This window comes from Numida meleagris, chromosome 6 (assembly GCF_002078875.1).
Source record: "Numida meleagris isolate 19003 breed g44 Domestic line chromosome 6, NumMel1.0, whole genome shotgun sequence".
Taxonomy (NCBI): domain Eukaryota; kingdom Metazoa; phylum Chordata; class Aves; order Galliformes; family Numididae; genus Numida; species Numida meleagris.
In genome coordinates this window covers 28049707-28075888 of record NC_034414.1, presented here as the reverse complement: position 1 = coordinate 28075888, position 26182 = coordinate 28049707, and the positions used below count along the sequence as shown (strand labels likewise).

General features: G+C 43.1%; 1 protein-coding gene across 2 annotated transcripts in view; it reads right to left on the bottom strand.

Annotated features, from left to right (window-relative positions):
• Positions 1 to 26182, bottom strand: part of LOC110401750 (desumoylating isopeptidase 2-like) — a 57774-nt gene that overhangs the window by 20155 nt on the left and 11437 nt on the right. The window contains exons 2-4 of one of the 2 annotated variants that reach the window (XM_021403175.1): positions 2162 to 2234; positions 796 to 889; positions 327 to 386 (exon numbers count right to left, since the gene is read on the bottom strand). In XM_021403175.1, coding sequence (XP_021258850.1) covers positions 327 to 386; positions 796 to 889; positions 2162 to 2234 — 227 coding nt within the window. The remainder of the gene's footprint in view (positions 1 to 326; positions 387 to 795; positions 890 to 2161; positions 2235 to 26182) is intronic. The other variant, XM_021403176.1, reaches the window with a different exon arrangement.

Here is a 26182-nt window from a genome sequence, read left to right as displayed (position 1 = left end):
CTTCTGCTCACCACTAAGGCTATCTCAGCTCTTGAGGTCTGCTTGTTTCCCCCTATGTCCATAGCTCCTCAGCAGAAAATTGCAGTAGGACAGAGAAGACTGTTTTCCCATGATGGAGAGGTTTTCCATGGTGTGGGCCAGCAAGGAGCAGATAGAGCTTTATGTGGGAACACATTGCTTCTCTCAGTATTCACTCAATAGTGCTTGTTCTTCTAAAGTCCCCAGCATCCCCCAGTGTAAACTCGCAGACTGTGAAAGTCAAGTCTCATCTTCTGTGGGCAGTTCCTTGAACCACAGCCCCAAAGCCTGAGGACCTTGAACAATACCTTAATGAAGCATCCTCCCAGACTCCTCTAGTAGCTGGTCTGTCTTTTGTGACAGTGTAGCTATAAACACAAGAGATGATTTCTGCAATATCCATAACTAGGTGACGCTCATAAAAAGTTTTTTATTTCCCCATGTACTGGCTCTGCATAACACGGTAACTCCCTTTCTTGCTGACAGGTAAAACTGGGAGCACAGAAAGCAAAGAAAATGGGAAGAGAGAACTACATTGATTTATAACTGTACTTTTAAACCCTGCTAAATACACTTGAGCACCACTCCTCATTTGGTGTACACCGTTTTATCTGCCATCAAGACCCCTACAGAGCTCACTTTGAACAAGGATCATGTAAAGGAGGCAGTAAGAGTGCTAATGAGAGAGGAGATGGGGACTCAGAGGAAAGGACCTCCCTGCTCTCCCTGCAGAAGCAGCTACTAGCAGGGAAAAAAGATGTAAAAAAGGGCCCTTACTTGAATTTAAAGGTCTCGCCAAGCTCTACCGCACTGCCAGGTGTGATCTCGAAAATCCCACTGAAAGGATAGGGATGCCCTCCATAGGCAAACTCTGACAAGGAAAGAAAACAGACAGACTGTGAGTAATTGAATGAACTCTGTGTCAGGATGGCAGCTGTCTGCAAAGCTCAGCATCAGCACCAGGGGCTGGGCCCTTGCCAAAATCAGCTTCAGCCAGCCTCTGAAAGACATTTTCTCTGCCCAGTTACCTAGCAGCCTGAGGATACCCTCACAGCCTCAGCGCCAGAGCAGGGTCCATCAATGCTAATTCTACTGGTTGCACCGCTAATTAGTATCTAGCACTGCTAATCTACTTCTCAATGCCAGACAAGCTCTCCAGGTCCATATCTTTGTGCCTGACCAGGTGGCTTCCTCTCAGTATAAAGTTGTGTGGCAGAGGCATCTGGAAATATTACAAGAGGCTGTCAGCAGCGATACCAAGCTAGGAAAAGCCTTTTCTAGAGTAGGAAGAAATCTGTCCTCTTCTTCCAGAGGGATTTGCAGCCAGCTATGAGGAACTCTTTGCAGAAAAAGCCCAAGCTGATTACACTCTACTGCCTTAGCATGTGTGTTGAGCCTGGAGGCCTCTTCTTGATATATGGGCCATCTCACATGGCCTATGAAAGCTGCTGTGCTTGAGACAGAACACAGCACCCCCAGCATTTTATCTACTACATGGCACTAGCTAAAAATACCATGAGTGAGATAATTCCAGTCACTCCCATTTAACACTGTCTGAAGGGGGAAACGGAAAGTCTGTGATGCTGTCCTGTCCTTTGGCTTCACTGTGCTACATCTCTTCTCACAGACACCATGACCACATCCCTTGGGTGCTCTACTCAGCTTCAAACCATTTGGAAAAGTTCTTGCAAAATATTTTTTCCTTCCAAACTTACAGACCATAGACATTCATAAAGAACTACCACAAAGCTGGTTTACCCTGACACAGAATTAGCACAAGCTTTCCTTATATAGGTTTCAATACAGCTAGTGATCCATCTCTCTTCCCCAGCCCCAGTCTTTCCCTTCCTTCACAGCAGGTCCTTCCAATTTGATTGGTCCTTCCTGCTATCTTGCTACATGCCTGCACAAGCTATAGAGTCTGGAATTACACACTAAAGGTCAGAAGAGTTTCTTGGTTTATGGCAGAACTGCACAAGTTGTAGCTGGACTACACAACAGATTAAAACAGAACTGGCAGAGTTTTTCACTGCTCAAAACATCCCTTGCCAAAAGCTATAAATTTTGGATTCTTTTCCATATCAGACCAGCCACACAGTTTCTTTTCCATGTACTGCAGATAATGAAAGGAAATACTTCATACCTCTGCCGTAGATCTCAATGCCAGAGTGGAAGACACCAATGCCCAAGGTGGAGGTGTATTCATTTATCCAGTACTACAGTAAGAAAAAAAGTCACATTTGGAATTATTAGCAGGAAAGAAACACACAGTCTTGCCCTAGGGCATATCTCCATCTCCCTTCCTCAAGGCAACTTCTCTGAAGAAGTATTTTTGTAATTTTTCTGAGACAAATTGTGTCTCTTTATAGAGCAACAGAAGTGGGCACTGTGTTTATACAGCTGACTGGGATTACTTCTCCAAAACATGTTCATCTAATCCTTGCCATATAAGGCATTTTCCTATATTAAGATACAAGCAGACCTGAACCTTCATAAACCTGGCTCCTACAGGACATGATCATTCATCTCTCTCCTCATTTAAATAGCTAACTATTTTTTTGTTCAGATTTACTTGTTCTTATCTTCAAGATCTTGAACAGCTTGAGTTAAAGCATTCCCAAATATTTTCTGCACACTATTTTACATCACTTCCCAACATCTTCTGCAAGTTTTAAGCAGGTTTGTTTAGGCAACCAGACCTTGGAGGCAAATCCATTTCTCCGGTATGTCAGAGAAGCACCACTTAGTAGTTATCTACATCATCAGTAACTGCTTCATTGAAAAAAGGAGTACTGACCATACCAGTCAGCATTTTGCTCAGAGGCACCTTACACTATCAAGCACTGTTTCAGAAGAGACAAAGGTCTGGCTGCTCCAAAAGTAGGAGCAAGGCAACCACAACTTCACACAGCTCCAAGACAAATTTTCTAGAGGAGCTGTTAAGTGACTGTTGCTTTGGAGTCCAGCTCTTCCCCATTAAGTATAGAGCAGGGGAGCACCACAGCACGCATGCACCACTCCGCCAGCACTGCTCAGGGCCTGTTTCCACCACACCGTGAAGGACAGTGCAGACATCCAGAATTAGCTTAGCTGGGGCTTGTTTGGAGTGGGAAGCTGTACAGCCATGCCAGGGCAGTGCTGCACTGGAGATAATGAGCCCTGCTCAGCACAAGTATTTATTAGGTTAGCTGCAGAGCTGTGCTGCTGCAGAAATGATGTTTTCAGGCAATGAATGGAAATTGCCAGTGCCTGGTGTGTTTACAGTTCACTTACAGCTAGCATGTAGTGAAAACACATCTCTAGTAAATCTAAGCAACCCAATTCCTATTGTAATCAAGGACTGCAAGGGAAGTAAGTGGCGTTCACTCGTCTCTCTGTATGATGATGAGACAGGTTCATTAAGTGAAAATTCTCATACGGGTCAGGTAGCAACTTTTGGTGGAGCCAGAACGATCTGCAGCATCCCTGGTGCCTGGCGACATGGAGATGCCACGTGATGAGCAGAATCCTCTGCTCTCAGGCAGCCAGAGGTCTGGCACACTCCATCTACCTCCTGTACTCTGCTTTCTTATGTATTTTTGTTTACTGTCTTGAATGCAGTAACTCTGTAAATCACCTGGAAATGCTTTCTGCACGACAACTGCTACTCTGGAAAAACACAGTAGCTTTGATGTGTAAAGTGCAGATCCCAGCCTGACTTGATGTGGGGTTGGTCAGTATTGATACCTTACACTGTGCCCCCCAGCGTTCTTGCCTCTGGCAGTACAGCAGCTTCCTTTCCTTCCAGAAAGTCCTATAATGCTTCTTGTTCTTTGAGTTTTGGTATCATAGATGATGTATTAGTGCAGGATGCCAGCACCTGACCCAAGCTGGACGCCTTTCCACTCCTCTCTTCAACCCTTATATAACCTCCATTTATCTCATCACTGAATTATGCAAACTCTTGGTTTTGGATACAACTGAGCTAGATCAAGCAGTCCTCAGTATCTGCTAGCTGAGATGAGACATGAACAGCGAGTTCTCTTCTTGAGCAGTATGCTTGGTGTTTAGGGATGGATGTCCCCTTATCTTCTGCTGCCTTTCTCCACAGACCGGTCTCCCTGCCCACTGCAGGAGGGATACCCCTGCTCCAACTGTGGAAGGAGATGCATATGGGAGGAACCCATGTGACACCAGCCACAACTGCTGAGGAGCCCAAGGCCACTTCACATGGGCAGAGCCCTCAGTTCAGTTCTTTCATCTCCCAGTCTCATGGGTTAATGCTTCCGGCTCTCAGCCTCAGTAAGATTCAGAGAAACACCGGTTTCTGCAGCTGTAACTGCCTCCAGAGGGTAAGGTAAGTAGGTTACCTTCTCCCTCAGGCTGAGCTATTGGCTTACAGCAACAATACAAGCACAACACACCCAGGTCACACAAGCTGCTTTGCTTACAGGAGTAACTAAAAGGAAGTTTTTTTTTTTTTTTCAAATCAGAAACACTCTTGCATATTAGCTAGTCAGAGCTATCTGCAGAGGCCAGGCTGGATCTGGCTTATATATTTCAAACAAAGAATTTAAATTGAAAGCCACTTTCAAATACAGTTTTCCCTTCTTCCTCGTTAAAGTCCATGTTGCATCCAAACAAATAAGCAAACAAACAGGAAAAATAATGCACTAAACACAACTCCCTCATATGAGAAGAGCACTGTCATGTCACAAGCCCTTCCCGTCCCCCACCTGCCTGCACCATTCTTGTTCCCAGCAGGGCCATAGCCCCAGAACAACCTCTGCCCAGCCAAGGGAGCTGAGACAGGCTGCAGATGGCAGGACAGCTAGTGAGGGGGCTCTACCAAGGGAAGGGAGAGGAACAGAAGTATTTCTCTGCTGATAACAGGCGCTGAAAGATTACAGCCATAACACAGACTTTCCTGTATTTAAATACTGTGTTCTTTAGTACAAAACCTTTTATTGAATAATTATGGACAGAACTGTGACAACCTCAGCCATACGTGAATTTCAACCAAGCAAAAGCTATACTTGTTTAGTGTTTTCTTTCAAGTAACCTTAATAATGCAGGGATTTTATTGAAGTGGGATCTGATTTGCATCTTAGATAATACTAAAGATTTTTATTTGCAGTGAACTATTATCAAGACCAAAATGCAAAGCAGCTCTGAATCATTGCTGCTGTCCTCAGCTCACCCCTATCTCCAGGGTACTGCAGAATGTGCCTCCAGTGAGCGACTGAACATGCAGCAACCACTTCACGGCACTGGGGCACAACCCACAGCTTGTCTCAGGAGGAAGCTGTGCTGAAGTGAACATGTCAGTCACTTGCTGAGCTGGAATAGAGAATCCAAGCCAGACTTGAAACCCAGTTTGTAGACACAAGCACGAGCCAGCCTCATTTTCCAAAGGCTTTGCAGTTCTGAGCATAAGAATATATAAGAGCATAAGAATAGCAGCAACAGTCAGCAAATACTCATCTCTTGAGTAAATTGGCTATTTCTTAGATTTAAAAAAAAAAATAAAAAATTGCAGCCTGTTCTGAGCCAGATGAAAGAGCTAGGGGATTGAATTCAGCAGGATCTTAAAGGGACTTGTGATTCATGTCTGCATTGCATGCTGCCTGCAAAATCATGCTGTAAAGCCTATACAGAAGGACTTGGAGCATTCTGTCTTACTTCCATCACAAACCAAGACAAACAACAGCTCAGAAGGGAAGAGAGGCAAGGACGAAGGCAAACCAGACTGCAGCTGCTTCAGAAAGGCAGGAGACAGCCCAAGAATCAAATTCAAACCCAGAGAGGAGCTTCTTCCCGTTTGCATTTTGCAGTGTATCAGTTAAGATCTTTTAATGCAGGTCCCTGATGAAGTAGAATTTGGAATTTTCCAGTTTTTATTCAAGCCATCCCTGATTTCATGGTTGGTTTACTTCAGAGATCTAAACGTCCGGTGAGATAGCTGAGATTCTGGGAGATGCTCTGAGTCAGTTGTTATGTTATCCACTTTATTCATCTTTACTCCTCAGAGATAGAAGTGAAAGTCTTATTAGGACAGTGAACCATATTCCATATATGTAGATAAGAAACTAAAGAGGCTTCATTATATTGCTATGCTTCTGTTAGGTTTGATATGAAGAAGCAGACAGTCCAATACTTGTAGATAATGCCACCCTTTGACTTTTCAGAACATGAGTTCTTGGAAACTGCCACTAGAAACATGGGTTTCCAGAAAGGAGAGAACCATCCATATCCCACTAACTTCAACCTCCAATAAATATCATACTAGAGCATCACAGTTTTTATCATTAACTCTCTCTTTATCTGCCCTATCTCAGACCATTATTTTCCATGGCATCATCAGATTCTTTCCAGCATCCCTGTACTGAGCAGCCCAACCTAACCAGTTCCCCTGAGACTGGAGACAAGACCGCCCACAGCACGGCCCTGCTGTTACCTTACCTAGGCAACTTCAGGAAAACATGCAGCAGAGTGTGAATAGTCATGAATGCACCGGTCAGTCATATATCAAACACCAGAAAAAATCATCTGTGCTGTTTAGACTCAAGCCAAAAGCCAGCATTAAACAGAACAGCTGATTGATGCAGGAGATCGGCCAGGGAGTGTCAAAATGGTACCTTGGCACTATTTTCTGACATGTATTGATCCAGATGTGAAAGATGAGAGCACGAACAACAGAGCTACAGGAGAAGCTAGAGAACGTCATTTCAGGAAATCCATGAGTAAAATCTTAGCCCTATAAGGCCAGGTGCAAATGCTCAGCAACTTCAAAAGAGTTCCAGTTTCCCCTACTGCATTTTTCTAAATCAAAATCTAGAATCTTGGGCCCACAGAGGTAGAAGGAAAGAGCATAAAACAGCTCACAGAATATTCTCTGAATAATGCTTGTAGTAGTGCAGGAAGCATTATCTCAACTATAGGTACGAAGGACAGCATGCTTCCTATAGATCCTTGTCAAGGCACTTCAGTCATATTATGGCAGTATTCACTTATGTCCCACAGCCCCAGGCATGCACACAGTTCTGCCAATATGTCCAAGTCCTTCTGCTGTTCATTCCTCCTGGCCTAGAGCTCCAGTAATAAAAAAAAAATCACTGTTCATGTGGAATGACAATTATACAGCATGGCTGCTGTGAGTTTTCTTTGGCAATTGGACGAGACCCAAGCTCATTTCAGTGTGACCTGTGTCTCTTTTACACTCACTTCTCCAGAGGGTCAAGGTTTTTATATTAACCAAATCTAAAATGCTATTTCCCTAATACACTGTGAATACAGATTAAGCATAAAAGGATTTAAATGCATGCAGGCAGAACAGCAACCAAAAAAGAAGCTTAACAGGATATTGAGAAGAGGAGTGATGACAGAAACCTGTCTTTGGTACTTTATACCTGGGAAAAGCTGTCTGGATAGGTGCTCACTCTGCAGCACTCATAGAACATGACTCTTCTCAGTTGGAGGATCACATTCTATGCCAGGCTCTCTTTGCTGCTGGCAAAAGGAATCAGTCTACAAGTCTCCTGCTGCATCAGTTATCAGGTCACTCTAAATCCTATTAGCCAAAAGTGCCTGTTTTAGTCAGGTGTGCTAACTTTAGTTAAATGCCAGATAGTCTTAAAAAAACACAATACTGCAGTAAGCAGTTCTCTTACAAACCAAACCCAAAGGATCAGTCTCCAGTTGTGATAGGTAATAGCTGGCAAGCCTCAAGAAAAACGATTCACAGAGAGCAATCACTGGCATCTTTCTTTGTGAGCAACCACAGTGGCAGAACTGATCAAAGCCTGGGGAACTCCAGGGTTTCCTACAGGAGAGCAACTGAGCGCAGAGAAGGCTGCAGCCTCAGCACAGCCAGAGAGCTTGATGTGGCACTTAGATGAAGGGTCATACAAGAGAAGACTCCTCTTCACATTTGGACAAGCACAGCACCACCTGCATTCTGGGGAGGTAAGACAGGCTAGATACCCACAGGACTGTGAGAGCCAACTGTCACAGCAGCTCTTCTATTTTTCAGCCAGGCTCTGCTCAGGATCTTTTATTCTCAAGATGCTTTAAATACATTCCTTAGCTGTCTCTTCAGGAGGAATTTCTTTGAAGGTTGCTGTGGTTTTTCAGACATCATGGTACATTTCTGAATTGCCTGATTCATGAACCAATGCATGAAGCAATCATGAAACATAAAGGGCTTATTTCTGTGGCTTCTGAACTCCACATGTGGATTAAAAACTGATGCTGCTGCTGAAGGAGAGTTGGAAATCTACTTATGTGTCAATGTTGTGATGTAATGTGATTTTACTGGAAGAACAGCAGGACAGAATAACATTAATCATGCTGCAGAAAGGAAACAGCATGCATTTCAGCTGTTAACTTCTGGATATATTCTGAACATTGTACACTTAAAATTATAAAAAAAATGAGCTGTGAGAATGAAATGCCTTCAGTGTTTCCACTTACCACCTCATCCTACAAAAGAGCAGGTGTAGTCCTGGCTCAGTATACTAATCATCTACTTTCTTCATTGCCACTCCACTTTCCACCCTATTGCACTGATGGCAAGTGTCATCCTAAGCAGAGCTTCTTTCCTGCAGCCATGCCAGGGAGAAAGCTCACCCCTGTGTAACCTTTCCCTCAAGCCGCACACATTTGTAACCTGCTGCTCAGATGGCAGCTGATCTGGCAAGTTCCATGTTAAATGCAGCCAACTCCTGTTGGGGATAGTGAATGTTCATCCAACCAGTGTTCTGGAACTTGAGCGGGGACCTGCCTTACCAGTGGAGAGAGAGGGCAGCTAGCTGGCTAGATCAAGCAACTATTTTCTGTCCCTGCAGAACAAACATCCCCATGTCTTCTGCTGCTTGCAAGTTCACACAGAAGCTAGCAGGAGTTAACCCACCAGATCAAGGGTTTGTCACACCAGTCATGACACAAACAGCCCAGATTGGGTATCTGTGTTCATAACATGGTGTTTGTAGTAGATTGTTTGTGCCATATGAGAAGCAATATGCCATTTTCCAAACCTCTACCTGCTTCCCTTAACCTCAGTTCTGAGTGTGCCTGAAGGAGGCCAGGGTGGGTTTGCGGGCATCTCATGAAAGCACTGAAAGGGGCGTTGCTGGAGACGGGTGCGCTTAACAATCCTTGCAGAAAAACTATCCATGCTACTGCACATCACTTCACGTGCTCCGTCTCTTTAGTTCTGAGAACTTCCCAGTACAATCACTCTCAAGAATACGGAGCTAGAAGGAAAAAAAATGCATCCATTTGCAGGACTATACTGAAGTGTTCTTACTCCTAGGTTAGACTTAATACTCTGCCCCCCCTCACAGTATACCACTGAGTGTTAGTAAAGTCACTGCTTCAAGTGATACAGTCCATATGGTTGGAATTAGGTCAGTTCTCAGTCTTAGGGCAGCCATATTTTTGAACATATTTTCTGATAAAGCTCCTATGCACAGTAAATCCTCTGTTTTGGAGATGTACCTCATTTGCTGTCTGCATACAAACCAAGTTCATAGCATAAAGGGAATTGAACTCTCTTGAAAAATCAGACATGATGTACGTAAGATGTACACAGGATTTGTTCACATGCAGTAGAATTATTCTTACGCTGTAGGGCTGAATTAGTTGCTTTATGACTCACACATATTAGTCATTTTCCACTTGGACAAAAGAAACTGAGGTTAGAAGGGGGAAGAAGGAAAGAAATACACCTGGAGAACTTGTGTGTGCTATGAACTTAGCTAAGCGCCAATACCTTTCCCTGAGATGTATTCACAATGACAAATTGAGAAGTTTTCAAAAAGAACAGCTAAGTGATCACAGACCTAAGAGAATTAATACAAAAGAGTTAAAAGCTTGGCAAAGCAATGACTATAGATGAGAAATTTGCAAACATTTGACATGAATTATGTGAGAAGACTTTTGAAAAGTGGTACAAAAGAATTCAAATAGGAGTAACACACTCATTTTAAAATGAAGAGAGACTTAAACTAACTATTCTGGAGTTTTCTGGCAGTAAGAAAAGCACAAGGAAAGACTTATACGACATAAAGCTACATCAAGAAAGTGTTAGTGTGCCTATGCATGACAAAGTATTGAATGGCCTGAAACGTTTTCCACTGGTAGCTTCTAGGAAGCTATTAACAGTCCCAGCTGAGCGTATTTTGGATCCTGCACACCTACATGTATTGTAGGCCCTCAGCGCAGTCTTTGGAGAATATCAGGAAGCAGGTTTCCCAAAGAACATTTCAGGTGACTTGTACAAAACCACTGGGAGATAAATAACCTACAGTCCAGCTTACGAGGCAACTGAAGTGTGAGTGCAGATGGTAGAACTATCAGGCTAGTCACAGCCAACCTAGACCCAGCAGCATGGACTCAAGGCTCTGTGCTTCACTTTTCCATCCAACAGCTTTCCTCAAGAGTCACAACAACCCCAGGCAATCCTACAGGCTTGGGGAAGAGTGGCTGGAAAGCTGCCTGACGGAAAAGAACCTTGGTGTGCTGATGGACAGTCAGCTGAATATGAGCCAGCAGTGTGCCCAGGTGGCCAAGAAGGCCAACAGCATCCCGGCTTGTATCAGGAATAGTGTGGTGAGCAAGACTAGGGAACTCATCCTGCCCCTGTACTCAGCATTGGTGAGGCCCCACCTGGCGTACTGTGTTCAGTTTTGGGCACTTCAATATAGAAAAGACATTGAGGTGCTGGAGCCGGTCCAAAGAAGGGCAACAAGGCTGGTGAAAGGCCTGGAGAAAATGCACTATGAGGAGAGACTACAGGAACTGGGGCTGTTTAGTCTGGGGAAGAGGAGGCTGAGGGCAGACCTCATTGCTCTCTTCAAATACCTGAAAGGTGATTGCAGTGAGAGCGGGGTTGGTCTCTTCTCACTGGTGACAGGACAAGGGGAAATGGCCTCAAGTTGGGCCAGGAGAGGTCTAGGTTGGATATCAGGAAAAACTCCTTTACAGAAAGGGTTGTTAAGCACTGGAACAGGCTCCCCAGGGAGATGGTTGAGTAACCTTCCCTGAATGTGTTTAAAAACCATTTGGATGTGGTGCTTGGGGACATGATTTAGAGGTGGGCTGTTGGAGTTAGAGTAGTATGGTTAGGTTGTGATTGGACTTGATGATCTTGAAGGTCCTTTCCAACCTGAGCAATTCTATGATTCTGTGATTCTAAGAGCCGACACATTCAAGAGGCTGCCCAATTCTGTGGTTCACCATCCCTGTCCAGAAGCTAGCCCTGTCCTGATAGGCAGTAGTACAGAAGGAAAAGTGACATTCAGTGCACCATTTGAAAATGTAATCTCCAGTCTACGTATTGAGCTTGCCTAGACCCTAATATCTGCCTTTGTTGGGAAAACCAGGCCATAGGTTACATGTACCTTGAGCTCTCCATAGAGCTCTCCATAATCACCTGACAGTGGCAGCTTGGCTCTGAAGTGCTGAAATGCACAGTGCATCTCTCTGCTCTGGCAGATTTGTAGCAGGAATTTGAACTTCAGCCTGTCACATCCAAGATGAACACCCTAATCACCAACTATAGCTTCTCCACCAGTGTGATGTATGTGCACATAAACAGGTCCATCAGGAGAGAAAGAGATCCATGCCACCATATAAACAGGCAGTTAAGGATTCTTTGCCAGAGGCTTTCACCCTACTCAGGTACCTGAATTTCTCTCCCATAGTGGCAAAATATTCATACAACACTGATTCTTCTGCTCTGGCCTGTTCTCCCCAAGGGTGCTTCTGCCTAGCCAGAACACAAATACTTCTGCTGGCACACCAACTGCCCATGTCTGACCAAGTAGGGCAGATTTTCACAAATCCTCTTTTCTTATCCTCTCTCCATCCATTAGTAATTCAAGAATGAACTACTGTTCAGCAGGACCCGACTCTTAAGTACAGCCACCAGAGCCCTTTGGAGAGAAAGAAAATACCTTTAAAAAAAAGTCTGTCTGCTGTTAACATTGGGCAGAAATCCACTGCTGGGTGGACTGGAGAAGCTGCCCTTCTACCCAAATGGTGCTTCTTCCAGTTATTCTCTGACATTTACCTAGACTGCCAGGTCATCCAAACATACTCAATCCTCATTTCACATCAACAGTCTTGCTTATTTACAAGACTTTTTTTGCATTATAGCTTACTCCATTAATATTTTCACCAAGGACAATAGGCTTCTAGACACATAAAGCAGAGAAATCTGCTCTCTTTACACTAAGAAACTAGTTAAAGCACTTCTGACTTTTGCTAAGTTCTTTCATGGATAACTACTCGGAGAAGGTTGAGGTAACAAAGTCCTTGTAAATTACAGCTGTCACAAAGGGACAAGAAGTCTTTTCATAATGTCACCAAAGAGTCAGGAACACCACAGGCAGTGAAATAAGCAGACCTTTTGTTCCATTCCTTTAATAAAAAATACAACAGCATACTACATTCTACCTGTTTTGCAGAGACTCAAGGGAGACAGCAGACAACTTCAAAAGAATCTGCAGGCTGGCAGGCTAAAATCTGTTAGACAAATGCTGACTTCTCCAGTAGTAAGGGGTTAAAAAGAAAAGGTACATCAACTTTAAAGTGAAGGAAATTATTGCCCAAAAGAAATCAGGAAAAATATCTTGGCTTCAAATAGGAAATGGAAGTGCATTCAAACATCTACAGACAAACCACTAAAGGACTATATGGACAGTCCCATAGGTAGGATGTCAAAAAAGGACATGTGAGATTCATATTCTGCTGCAAGTCCATGGACATAGACCTCACCTTGCAGTTCGTAATGGCAACAGCAGCACCTCACAGCCAGGAGTTAAACCTACTACTAGTGAATCCAGATTCCCACAGGCAGCAAAGCAACCATTAAAAAACAACAACAACAAAAAAAATATCCTCTAGAACTCCTCTCCATGCAAGTGCCTTGTAAGGCCAAAAATAAAGTTCAGTGTTTACATACCATACAGACGTGTAAATTCTCTCTGACCTTCTCACTCACGCGCCAGGAGCAGTGGTGCCTGTCCCATGAGTCAGCAGCAATGTCAGAAGAAGAGTGGGGTGTGGGCTGTTTGTACCCAAGGAAGCCATACTCCCAGCTGGCTTTGGTGGAACACTTTCAAAATATCTCACTATGCCCATGATAGAAATTGGCTGGGTGCCATTAACATTAATTTGCTATTGCAAAAATCAATATTTATCTCTAAGCTTCTGAGAAGGGAATCTGTTCTCCAGCACGGACGGGGGAAACCCTTTCGCAGTGCGAGCTGAGATTTTTCCTGGAGACGTTCCAGGGGCCATGCCTAGCTGGCAGTGTTTCTAACCAGCTTAGCTTAGGAAAATACAGGGAAACACGGCCTTCCTCAGCAAGTGCCTTGTCCTTTTTTAATACAGTGCTTTGTCCTGTCTTGGATAAAACTCTTCAAATACAGTGCCAGTTTCACACTGTGCCTCATCTCTCTGCATTGTCTTTTCCTACAAGAGAAAGGATATGGGTACACTTGTGCCATAATCATAAAGTCTCTGTCTGCATCACAATTACTGAAAAGTGCATTGCAGTGATGCTTGCATAGTAAAATTTAAGGGATGAAGCAGAATCCAAGGAACTTAGCTATAGTAGTGATGAAATGTTGCTGTGCTATGGGAAACCAGTTTCAGCTGGTTGATGATAAGAGCAAAGAACATTTCCTCACAAAGGGTACTATCTAAAAAAATGAGTTTCCATGTAACCTAGTCTGATGTCACATGGGTTTTTGGAGGACTTATCTACTACAAAGCACAAAACTGATAGCAAAACAGCAAGCAGAGAAGTGGAGATAGAAACTCCCTTATAACCCATGACCAAATGGCTTCCACGCTGGGTAAATTTAGCACTGTTTAAAATGACTGAAAATAACGCTAGCCACCAATAGTTTGGGAAGTCTGAGTAATCATTTCTAAATAGCGACACTCAGCTATTGGATGCTGACAAACAGCTTTGAGGGTACTTTATCTCCCATATGAAGATGCAACGGAATGATTAATACATGCAGCACACCATGACGGCTGGGAAAAAATTAAAAAGCTGTGGGAGTTTCTTAATGACTCTGATGCAATATGCTGTACTCTGGTTTGCTTGAGGGCTACAGGGGATTTATTTTTCTTCAAGGATTCCCACTGTCTTTATTTAATAAGCAGCATTGGATGTGTGGCTCTAATGCCATTTAATGGTGATCCATTACCAAAAGATGGGAATGACGGTTAGCCACAGAGCTTAGCAACAAATAATCAGCATTTGTTACTATGAAGACACTGTTTGGGGTGAAAATCATGTAATTTCAGGTTGAAATGTGGGCATCTGCATAGCCCTGCAGTGGGACAGCCTCTGTGATTGTTCCTCATGAGAGTCACACACCCCCATACACAAGGACAGGCACAACCATGCCACATGTGCGGCTTCTTTGGAAAACACTAAACCTGTCCTCATACCTCCCTCCAAACACCACAGCATGTGTGAGACCAGTGTTGAAATATCACTCAGGCTGCTTTAAGTAATTCCATCTGCTGGGTATGGTAAAAATTTTAGACTTGTGCCAAAACACAACTTCTATGTTAGTCCACTGCACATATGCCTAGAAAAAGACCTGAAACAACCTTGCAATTCAGCAAGCAGGTTTCTTCATGGACACGCATCTCATAGTACCTGTACATCTGAAACACACATGGGGAAATCAAGGATTGGAGGGGAAAGGCAGGATAAGGAAACAGTTCAGGAAAATCAAGGAGAATGATTTGCCTTATGTAATAAGTTTCACCAGGAATATCCCACCTCAGTCCCCCAGTTTTATTTCTCTTTAAAAGTCCATTAGATACTGCAACTGCATTTTGCTTCCTATTTATTTTAGTTAAAAGGGAAATGATTGTATATCTGTACCACAGCAGGCAAATGGTACCATCTGCCAGATTCCTCAGAGGCCTGCCAAAAAATTTTCCTGCATGTAGAGTAGACAGCTAATCTGAACTGTGGCCAGGCAAATACAGGAGAACGAGGTAAACACTGTAAATGCCTCATCTAGCTCACAACATCCTCTATTATCAAATACATCTGCTCTCAGATGAAACTCTCCCTGTGATTTAGTTCTTTCAAGAACCATCTAGATGCCCAGATACCTATGACAGAAAAACCAAGGCCTCACTCAGTCCCAGCTGACAAGGAGCCACAACTTCTCTCAAATCAAACTCATTCCTAGGAGTGAAGCAGAACACTCTTGTTTTGATTAGTACTAAAAATAAAAACCCATACAATTAATAATACGTCACTAAACCCAAAAGTCAAGTTCTGTGAGTACTCAAAAATGCTGCCCTGACAGGTAGAGACCTGAAAAATTATTACTCTTTCTAAAGCAATCCACTGGCTCTATGCAGTGTTCAGACAGTAATGCAGGAGAACACAAGCAGAACCCCATATAACTGGACCCTATCTAGATAAGGACATAACTCTCACAAGAGATCAAGGGGATTGTGCAGCAGATGTGGATCTCATTTCTTTCACTAAATCTGTAAGTTAAGTTAATTATCTTGCAGACCAAGAGAAAAACAAAGATTTTTGTTCCTATATAATAGGGAAGTATCTGGACACTACAGGAATGAAAGTCATTGAAGTGATAAATGGATAGATTTGAGACCATTCAGTTCCCACTCCATATATCTGCCTTCTCCCGAGTTAGATGAATGCGTGTAAGAGGTAAGCAGATTCATCAAACAAATAAGATCAGCAGCCCAGATGCTGTAGTTCATCTTACGGTAAACTTTCTTTTGCGCTATGAAATGTAAGCTTGGTATCATTTACATAATTATTTTTACTGTGTTTTCCCTTAACACTTCAAAATATTCCTCAGCTTCTCTGCCAGCGAAAAAGACTCAAATTTAAAAAAAATAATCCATATAAAACTTCAGAGTGGGAACAAAGGTGTATCTAACTGGACACTACAACCAAAGGAATATTTGAGTCTGTGGAAATTTTCTTCTTGCAAGTGGTTAGGGATGCCTGCTCAAGCTAATAAACCAATCCCTGTTTGCATGCATCCTATCAGACCTAGCTGAAAATAGCTTGTGATCTCTCTGGAGCCAGAACTCTCTTGTTCCACTTTCTCCAGTCTCTTCATGAAATACAGTGGAAATCCAGTTCATAGCTGGGTCTCATAGTTACTATCAAATAATTTATTAACAGCAGGAAAAGGCAGACACCATCATTAAGCAGGAGAGCGTTAACTCATCCAACTGAAGAACTTAGTTAAAACTTGCACAAGAAATGGTGTATATTTCCTCACATGTACAAACACACATACAGTTGCACCTATAGCAGTGAAGAATTAGAGAACAGCAGCATTTTAACTCTAGTTTACATGAGGTGCCCTGCTAATGGTAAGAAAACATGCCCAGAGTGTGTTCAAAGTCAGCCACAGCTAGACCGACAGTCAACATTCTCTCACATACGTTTTAGTAATAAAGCCTAGAATCACATCCAGTATTGCATCAAAGGTGCAGCACTATATAATGGTCCTTGTCAAATCTCCTTAAGGGAACAATTTTCTACTAACCACACCTCCTCCACAGTATGGTCACTTGCACAGGAGTGCTGCTGAATCTCTAGAAATGCTAGTGCCGTGTCAATAGTTAGCCTGCTCAGAGGCCAGTTTCCTTCAGCAAGGAAAATACGAACAAAGCACTTTTCTCAACTTTCTCCCAGCTTACTTTATCCTCAAAGGTGTATTTGTACCCTGGGAGCCATGAGAACAAGCACACAGCTTGGTTTTCTATCCTTCAGTAGCAATAGCTTCCAGGTAACCAAGCATGAAAACAGTGCTAGATGTACAAACACAAGCCACCAATGCATCTTCTTCCTCTATTTGCAAAAAAAAAAAATTATGATGTCAGCTACGTTTCTATTTTGTACAGTCTTGTAGCCACGGTTGTTAACTCACACCAACACTAATGCCAGTGAGGTTTGAGCAGTTGTGTTTGCAGGTATCTTCTTGGCTTTCCTTTCCAACTCAGTGTTAGCAAGGCACAGCCACTTCATTCATCAGATCAGATGGTCAAAGATAAAGGATAAGAGCAAGACCAGTTCAACGCTGAATCATTGTGTTGATGCCAATTCTAAAGAAACACTCCCTCTGAGAAAAAGAATACCAACTACATTCCAGAGAAAGGTGAGAAGGAAAACAACATGCTTCACGTCATAAACAAGCCTTAGGAAAATGTCTGAAGTAAACAGGAGTCGATATTGAGTTTTAAAGTTTTAATTCAGTATTGATGTTTAATATCACTGCTTACAGGAGCAACCAGACAAGTTCTTTGGAGCATAGAATCATTCACCATTGTAACACTCAAGTTTTAGTTCGAATCCCGTCACATGAAAGGTTTAGACAGCATGAACCCATACCTTAGGGATGGGAAAACTTCAAAATATGCAGAGCTCTTTTACTGATTCAAATTGCCTCATCCAAATTGTCTCAGAATGTGGGCTTTCAACAGCAAATAAAGACATTGTCACTTACAGCTTTTAGATAGACCTGAAGAAGGTAAGGATAGCCTCTCCAGTAACATTTAGCTATTCCATCAATCCTTCCTTCAACACATCAGAAAAGACTGTAGGGCCAAGCGACAGCAAAGCTGTAAAACAGAGAACTTAAACCTGACGTGTTTATTGCAAAGAAAGTACATAAGATCTTTGCATCAGAGCTTTCTTGTTTCCGCTAAAATAAAACTGGTGAGATCCCCATGCCTGAACCTCCCACTTTTATTTTTGTAGAAAGAGTAGGAGGAGTGAGGAAATCAGAAGAGGCTCTCTTTAAAGTTGACACAGATGAGTATATGATAAGAACAGACAGAATCAGCCCTGAAAAACACCAGGGACAAAACAATACACATGCAAAAGTTTTGGAGGAACTACAAGGACAGAAGAGTAAAACAAGGACATTAGTAATTTAATTAATAATCGTGGGCACCCTCTCTAGTGTAAAGCATCTTTGGAACCAAACACTAGAAGGCAGCAACTGTAATACCAATCTTTAAACTGAGGTCTACTTGAGAACCAGGGACCTACAAATCTGTGAACTGGACGTCTAGTTCGAATGAACTAACAGAAGCTATAATAAAGGATATAACTAACAGATCAATAAAAATGATTGTTTAAGTAAGGGTCAACTGTTGCATTAGGCGTTACGGGGCACTTGGGCTGTAACGCGGAAGGCCCTTACCCGTTTCGCTCTACTGGGTGACTTACTTTACTTGAACCCATGTCGTAAGACGGGGAGGCTGTACTTCTTTGTTTTCATAATGAGGTGTATAACTACCCCATATATGGCCTTTCAGAAGTAAGAGGTCAGAAGCGGGAGATTCGATATGATTGGCCAGAAGCCCATGTGAGCTTCTGGAACAGTCTAGTAAAAGATAAGAAATACTATATAGTTCTGTAGCTTTTACCAATAAACGCCATTTTGCTGCTCATCATATTGATGTGCCTTGTGCAGCAGCTGGTCAGGACCGGGTTTTGGTTCTCTGCGTGCAAGGGTAATATGAAAAGGGTCGCCGGAGTTCAGTAACAGTCAACGCAATTTCTGTAAGGGGAGGTCCCATGAAATCAACTTCTTGATACTCTTTGGAAAAATCAGTGAATACCGAGAAAGCAGCGATCTCACTGACATAGTTAATTGTAATTTCTAAAAAATTTTTATGATATTCTTCAGGAAGTGTGTTTAAGGATATAGCTAGTCATGAGAATATAGTCATATAAAGGGATAGGATAGGGTACTGCAGGTGGCATGAGAAACGTAGATAGAAATTGACTAGTCACTGTCAGCTACAAGACCCATCAAAAGAAGCCAGTGGCAGTCATTTCAGGGCACGGTAGTTGGGCTCTTTTCACAATAGGTAGCAGATCTGTCAACTTCCTAGCAAAGAAGTGTTGATGCAGCTGCTCAAGAGAACTGAAAGGAAGAAAGAGCCATGGGTCATAAGCTCTGAGTTAACCAGAAACGTTATGTGCCTGTCCTGCTCTGTCCCCAGCAACGGGAAAACAACAATCTTGGACTAGATGAACCCTTGTCCTGAGCCAGTTTGGCCATTCTTGTGTTCATAAGTTCTCTTCTAGGTAGAGAGCAATGAAAACATTAAAAAAAGAAAGAAAAAAGAAAATGGAAATGAGTTCTCATAACAGTGACTTTAAAAAGGAGCAAAATTTTATTTTCTAAAAGAGAGAGAAAGATAAAAAGGAGACCTATTTCAAACTCCCATCTGAAAGTCTCAGGGAAAGCCTTATGAACTGCTGGAAGAGAATCTGTCTCACCCTTTGATAGTCAGGATACAGTTTAAGCAATGGTTTTGAGATTACATGGTAATTGCCCAATTAGCTCTTGCACGCAAAAGGGATTCTCTTGCATTTATCCATATCCAGCAAGGCAGAAATCCAAAGCTTTCTGCCCACTCTGGATTTGCTCTTCCATTTCATTAGGATTAATTTCTCCACCACCCACACGATTCTCCGAATCTCTTCCTCCCCTCCCTGCCCCAGTGCCACCTGTCAAAGTTATAAAGATGATTGGTGCTTCTTAAAAGCAGCACAGAGAATCTTTATCCACCTATTCACTGACAGATGCACTCTCCCCTCCTTTGCTAGACTAGTTCTTTCCAAAAGCCTGCAGTCTGTCAAACCATCCATGAGCATAGATGCGCATGTGGTATTTAAATGCACCCCCTCCAGTAACCCCAGTGTGTAAAGCAACTGTGTCACAATCCCTCAAATCCTAGGTTGGTTTCTATTTTCGCAAGTCTCAGATGAAACACAAAACCACTTTCAAATGTAGTAGCCATCAAATTAAAAGATAAAAAAAAGATCTGTATAAACTGACCAGCATAATGATTTCAGGCTGGCCCTAAGCAATCTTTTTTGCTTCTAAAGCAGAAGATGAGTTTGGGTAGATTAACATACATGCAAATCCAGTTGCCTAGCCATCGGGCAAAACTAGGACTGACTGTTTCTCCTCATCTCTTTCTATTTCAGTTCCAGGCTTATGCAGGGTCATGGGAAACAAGTGGGGCATTAATTCTTCTAGCTCTGGCTCATGTACCCCTGTATATTAAGTGACATCTTTTCAGAAAAGCCTCTTGAATTATATTACTGGAGCTGTTCTGTAAGTTAATTGGTCTGGAAAGAACCATCTTTGAACCTGCTGGTGTCACAGTACAACATGAAATCCTGGGAGTTTTCTTTCAAATTGGAAACCATGATAGCAATACATAGCCTGCACTTTCATTTTAAGAAAAATGAGCTCTGGAAGAGAGCTTCTGACCCACCATCCCCTCCACTGCTGGAAATTATTTGAAATCCATCAAAGGAAAGCACAGGTAAACTGGAAAGCCTCAATAAAATGCTTAGCATGGAGACATCTGTCACAATCCTTGAAAAGAAATCAGAGCATTTTCAGCAGCCGCAGCTGGAAAAAAGGAAGAACAGTCTCACAAACATTACTCTGAATCAAACCCCAAGAGACAGCACGGAGCCGGGACACCTAAGCATTAGGCAAGCCAGTCTCTCTGCATGCTAGCTCCACAGCTGTGGGATGAGGATAATAGCTTTTTCCTTCTCCAGGGAAGTGCTGGGAAGTACAGTAGAGAAGACAGAAAGGATCGTACGCCAGGGTTGAAAAGGCTAAGCAGATCTCCTGGGCACCCTCCTGTTACTGCGCCTGCAACAGCAGCAGAGACACTCAAAATTGCTTTAAACTGGAAAGTATCGGCAGCAACCCCAGAGCACAGAACAGCTCACTGGGAACTAATGTGTCCTGGCAAGACAGGGCACACAGCCGCTTGTGCTGCATTATTTTCTTACTCACTGCACATCTGCAACAATACCAGTGTGTTGCAACATGCACATCTGTAATTTGTACACCATCATCTTGGATTGCTTGGGCTTTCCTAGCATAATTAAATGAATAGCAAATTGAGAGCCATCTTCCCCTCCTCCTTACTTTCCTCTCCCATTGCTTCCATACATGCTAATGCAAAACACTCCCTCTGATTCAGATTTCAGCTGTCACAAAGCCAGCAGCCTTCTGCTAGGAAGTCTGGGTGCTAATGACAGAAACAGCAGCTGCCTCTAAACACTTCATCTGCCCCATGCAATCAAAGGCCAGTAAAAGGAAAGCCCAGGAGCAGGTGCATGGGCTGATTGATTAAAGAATGTCCCCAGGCAGGAGGAAAGGATAGGGGAGATCACCCCAAGCACATAAAGGTCAGGGGCAGCCAGTGAGGCAGCAGGAGTGGGGCTGTACCAGGGAGCCCGCTCACCTGGGCACAGGTCTGGCAGGTACCATCAGCAGGCCCCCAACCCACCTCCCAGAAACACTGCTGCTGGCTGCCCTTCCTTCAACCCAAGCCAAGCAGTTACACCTCAGATTCCGAGCAGCAGTTTGGGTTTAACTCCTCTGGCACCCCACAGTCATATCCACCCACCCCAACAAGAGCACTCCTTCCCTTCCCACAGGTGAGGCAAACCAAGGCAAAGAGATTTAGGCACCCTGCTGTAAAGTATGACTGAGGGGGGAACTAGGACTATAGTTTTGGTATTTCTCTCTCAAAATCCAGTGCTTTACTTAAAATGAAGGTTTGGTTGTTCTCGGCTAGGGTCCAAGGACATGCTTCGTTGGCAGCATTACACAGTCTATTTAGAGCTTTTGATTCCCACATGTTCAAAGCACTTGTACTTTTCACAAAACACAGTGGTGTCATTGAACATGATGTTATATTTGAACTGCAGATAGGAAAAAAACATCTCTCCCCTTCTATTATTATGCACAAATTCAAGTTTGTCTGCTATCATGGTATCTTAGGAGAGAATGAAATTTGAGCAAACTCAACCCTAGCTATGCTAATTAGTGACAATCCATCATCAATTCACTGAGGAAAAAAAGCATCCTGTGAGATTCACCATCACTTCTTTCACTCTGCATGAAGGCATCCTGGGATAGAAGGAAGGATGGAGGAGAATTGGAAGCCCTAGAGAACCCGAGCATTAATTGTACCACAGTGGAAGAAAAGAGCACAGTAAGTCACACACGTGATCCTGTTTTAATGGTTCGTTCACTTGCATACCTAAGAAAAATAGGGTTTTAAACAGTGGCAGGAAAGTATAACGGTGCTTTTGCTTGTCAGTTCAAGCAACTTATTAGAAAAATGCTCTCACTTCTGAGAGCCTTCAGAGTACTCAGAACACTTGAAAAGAGTTCAGATGCTTGGTGATTAGAGACAGCTATTACTGTGTCTAGCAACAGCTGCAGGCTCTAAGGTACTTAGTAAAGGCCACACTGCTAAGAGGAGACATCAGTACCTTTCTTTTTATTTGGGTGACCCTCACACTATGAGATTATTCAAATCGCATCTTCTGCAGACAGGAAGAAGGAAACAAGTTTACTCCTTGTAAAAACCGTCCAATGGATAAATGAAAAGGAGTTGGGATTTTGATTTCTTTTCAGATCTTTGTCAATGTATGTAAGCAAAAGTAAAACAGAAATAAAGTGCTGGTGCCATTCCCTTCCTACTAGGATAGTTCCAGCTAGGAGGAGTTGAAGGTCAGGTTCTCATATCTGAATACTCCCAACATTAAGAAACAACCTACATCTTGACACAAGCTGAGTGACTTTCTTCTTTTTTCATGCCTGCTCTCTGGTCTGTCCCTGTTAAGTCCCTCCTACCTAGCCTACTACCTGAACACAAACTGCAGGTGCCTCACACAAGCTCATGTGCCCCACTGTTCCTAGAGCAGTGGTAAAAAACAGTATCTCACAGACAGGTATCTAGATGCATCTCCAGGATCTAAATGCTATTTAGGTGTCTTTCAAGGGAGATAAATATTTACGTGCTTTTACTCATAAAGGACAACATACCTATACTGCAGTAGCATTACACTTCCAAACATACCCAGTGGTACGGCACCAGTACTGCTGCAGAACCCACAATGCAAGCTTAACTTTCTGTTCCATTTTCCCTGTTTCTACACATATTGCCCTTGCTAGCATGTTTCTGGGGGTACTAGCTCATCAGATGTTGGGTCAGATGAGGTTACCATTACTTCTGGGTGTTTTTATCCGTCCTCAAGTACTTAAGCTCTTTAAGAGAACAACAATATCACAAATTATGAGCAGCGGGGCACTGAAACCTTACTGACTTGTCTGATAAAACAGTTCTCCATGCATCACGAGCAGTTCAGATCCTTGACATAAGGGATATTGTGATGATTAATAATTAACTGTCTGAAGACACAGAGCTCAAGGACAGATGCCTCCCATCTGCAAGCTCTGCGAGCTGAGGCTGCACTTTGCAGGAGGAGGGTGGGGAGCTGGTAGGGAGAGAAGGTGACAAGGTTGGCACGCCCCTAGGAAGTCAGCAGCCTTTTCCAGGCATTTCGCCTTTTGTCTCCCAGCACATGAGAAGGTATTATCCTGGGCTTCTCAAAGTAGTTTCACTACCCCAGTCACTGGGGGATCAGTGCAGCAACGATCTCAGACAATTCCTGGTGACAGCTCTCCTAAATGAGATGCATCCATACAAGCTACCTTCGTGTATTTAATAGGCTTTAACATCAGCTTTAATGAGACACCTCTGAGACCTCTGGAGAGGTAACAGACAGCTGGAAACATGCTTCAAAGTTCTGTAAGTGTGAGAAGTAGAATTCAAGTTCAGATGCACCAAGTACAGGATTTTTAAGCACCTGATATGTTAGAGAGTATTAAATTGTTCTTTACATTAACTTTAAAAATTTCTATTTGTATATTTGTTTGATCCAGCAAGAGCTTTAACTGTATCAAGATTATCCGAAACAGCAGCTGCAATAGGAGCTGAGCTGCATATCTCAAAGTAATTACACACTACAAAGGGAATCCTTGGAGCATTTCAATAACATGCCATATAACAAACAGCACTTAAGGCTGCAGATGGATGCATTAGCTTCCTAGAATAACTTCTCCGCGGTGAAGGATTTTGAAGAGGTCAGTCTTATTGCAGCTTGCGTCTTGCTCCTTATTGTCCTCTTAGAAATAGGGTGAGTTGTAAAGGATGCTGAAAAGTTGAAATTCTGATTGGTTACATAGGACTAAAGAAGAAATACTGTGAGGGAGTGAAGTACAAGCATCTCCCTCCCATCCTCCTTTTTTCTTGCCTCCTCATTCAACACCTAGAAGAAACAGTCCCTCTCATTAGGTACGCCTGGACACAAGGGACAGAAAAGATCACTCAGCAGTGCTGCAAGGCCAGAAAGATATGCAACTAATCCAGTTAACAATGTGTGGGACAGATGCCTTTTTGTTCTCCCTTTCTCACCAAGGAGCATCATGCCTGTTTGCTTGGCTTTGCCAAGGCCTCGGGCTACCAAGGTGCAATGCCTCCTGCCAGCAGCACTCTATCCAAAGGAAGAGCCAGACCTGTCCACAGACAGTAAAAAGCAGCAAAATTTGCATGGATTCACGTGGTTTGCATGGATTCACATGGTTTGCATTTGTTTATCCTTCAAAAAGTCTTTGCTCTGGAGAAGCCACAGTTCCCTTACGCTTATGAGGCTTTAGAAAAAATGTTTCGTAGCACTTCTTTTCTGTTAGTCCCAAGGTCTGAGCTTGAAATGGAATAATTTAGTTTGCCTCACTTTGATCTGTGAATTGTTCTGTTTTAGTTTGGTACAATCCATTCCTCAAACATTTGCCCCCAGTATCCACACAGTAGCAAGCCAAAGAGGCACAGTGCTTCAGCAGCAGGAAGTGGAGTTGGTCCATTCCACATTCCAACATCTGCCAAAGAGAAGATAGCCAGCTGCCCTGGATAACAAGCAGCCATAAAAATTAGAGTGAACAAAGGCACAGCAAATGACACTGCAATCAAGAACAATGAGCACTAGAACTGAAGACAGATCAGCCAAAGCCAGTGGGTGGATTTCAGCTCAGAACGTACACTTCTTGCTCTGGCCTCTACAGATTTGGAAACATCCAGCATTGCCTTCCCACCTTTCCATAATGCCTTCATCACAGGGGTAGTTTAAGATGATGCATTAGCCTGTGTATTCTTAATGCTAGGACAAACTCAGAAGAGAGGCTGCATAAGTAATTGATCTTTGAGGTTGCCTAGCCAACTAAGAAGTCAGGGCAAACAAAACCTGACTTCTCTCTGAAAATGTCCTGAATGGAAACAAAGCAATATGAGTACAGTTGACCTCTATTTACAAGGAGTAGCAAGTGCTTTCTGTACCCAACAACAAGGAGTGCAGGCAGTTGTTCAGAAGGACTCAGACCAAATTCCTAACCTCCTCAGCCTGCTAGAGGGGATTCAGAAGGAAGCAACTCGGCCATTCTCTCATAGAGTATTTGGAGTCAACCCTTCTCAGCATTTCATGGTAAAGCAGTTTCCTTTCACATAAAGCAAAGATCCCTCTTTATACAAAATACATAATCACTAGACCAAAGAACAAGTATGAATAATGCCGTAGCCTGGTTCCAGCCTAGACACCCTCCTGGAGCAGCTAGGTGCCACTGGAAACATCCGCTATTCACTAAAGCAATATTTCAAACAAATATTACATGTTTTGACACAATAGACCCAGAATGACCAGATCCTGAGTGTCCTGCTGTCTGCTTCTGTGGCAGACCTGCATGAAGGGGCATTTTGTTTGACTCCCTCAGGGATTTTAACCAGGTCTCTGTCACTCTAGATGAATCAGCACACTAGATGGTAGTAGTCAAATGCAAAAATACCACTGATCCTCTCCCAGCACACATCTAATGGTTGTGTCAGAACCTCTCAACATATCATGCCATCCGCAAAGTTCCAGAATACTCCAGACATGTCTACAAGGTTGATAGTTACAGAACAGGATCCATGAGAGAAGAGACCTGGACCTTCACTGAGGGGAAACCAGACATCAGGTTGATATCCTAAAATGGCCCCTGACGCCTGTGCTCAGGCAGGTAAACAGAGCCCTTCGTTTTCCATGTAAGTGCTTTGCTAAGAAAGCATCTCAGCCCTATCTGGAAAAACCTACAGCCCAGATTTCATCCAACTAGAAGTGTGCTGAGGCTTGTCCTACAAACCACACAAGAGTACATGTTAACGATAGAGAAAATGACCTCTCAGACTAGTCCCATGCTTAACCTCTTGATCT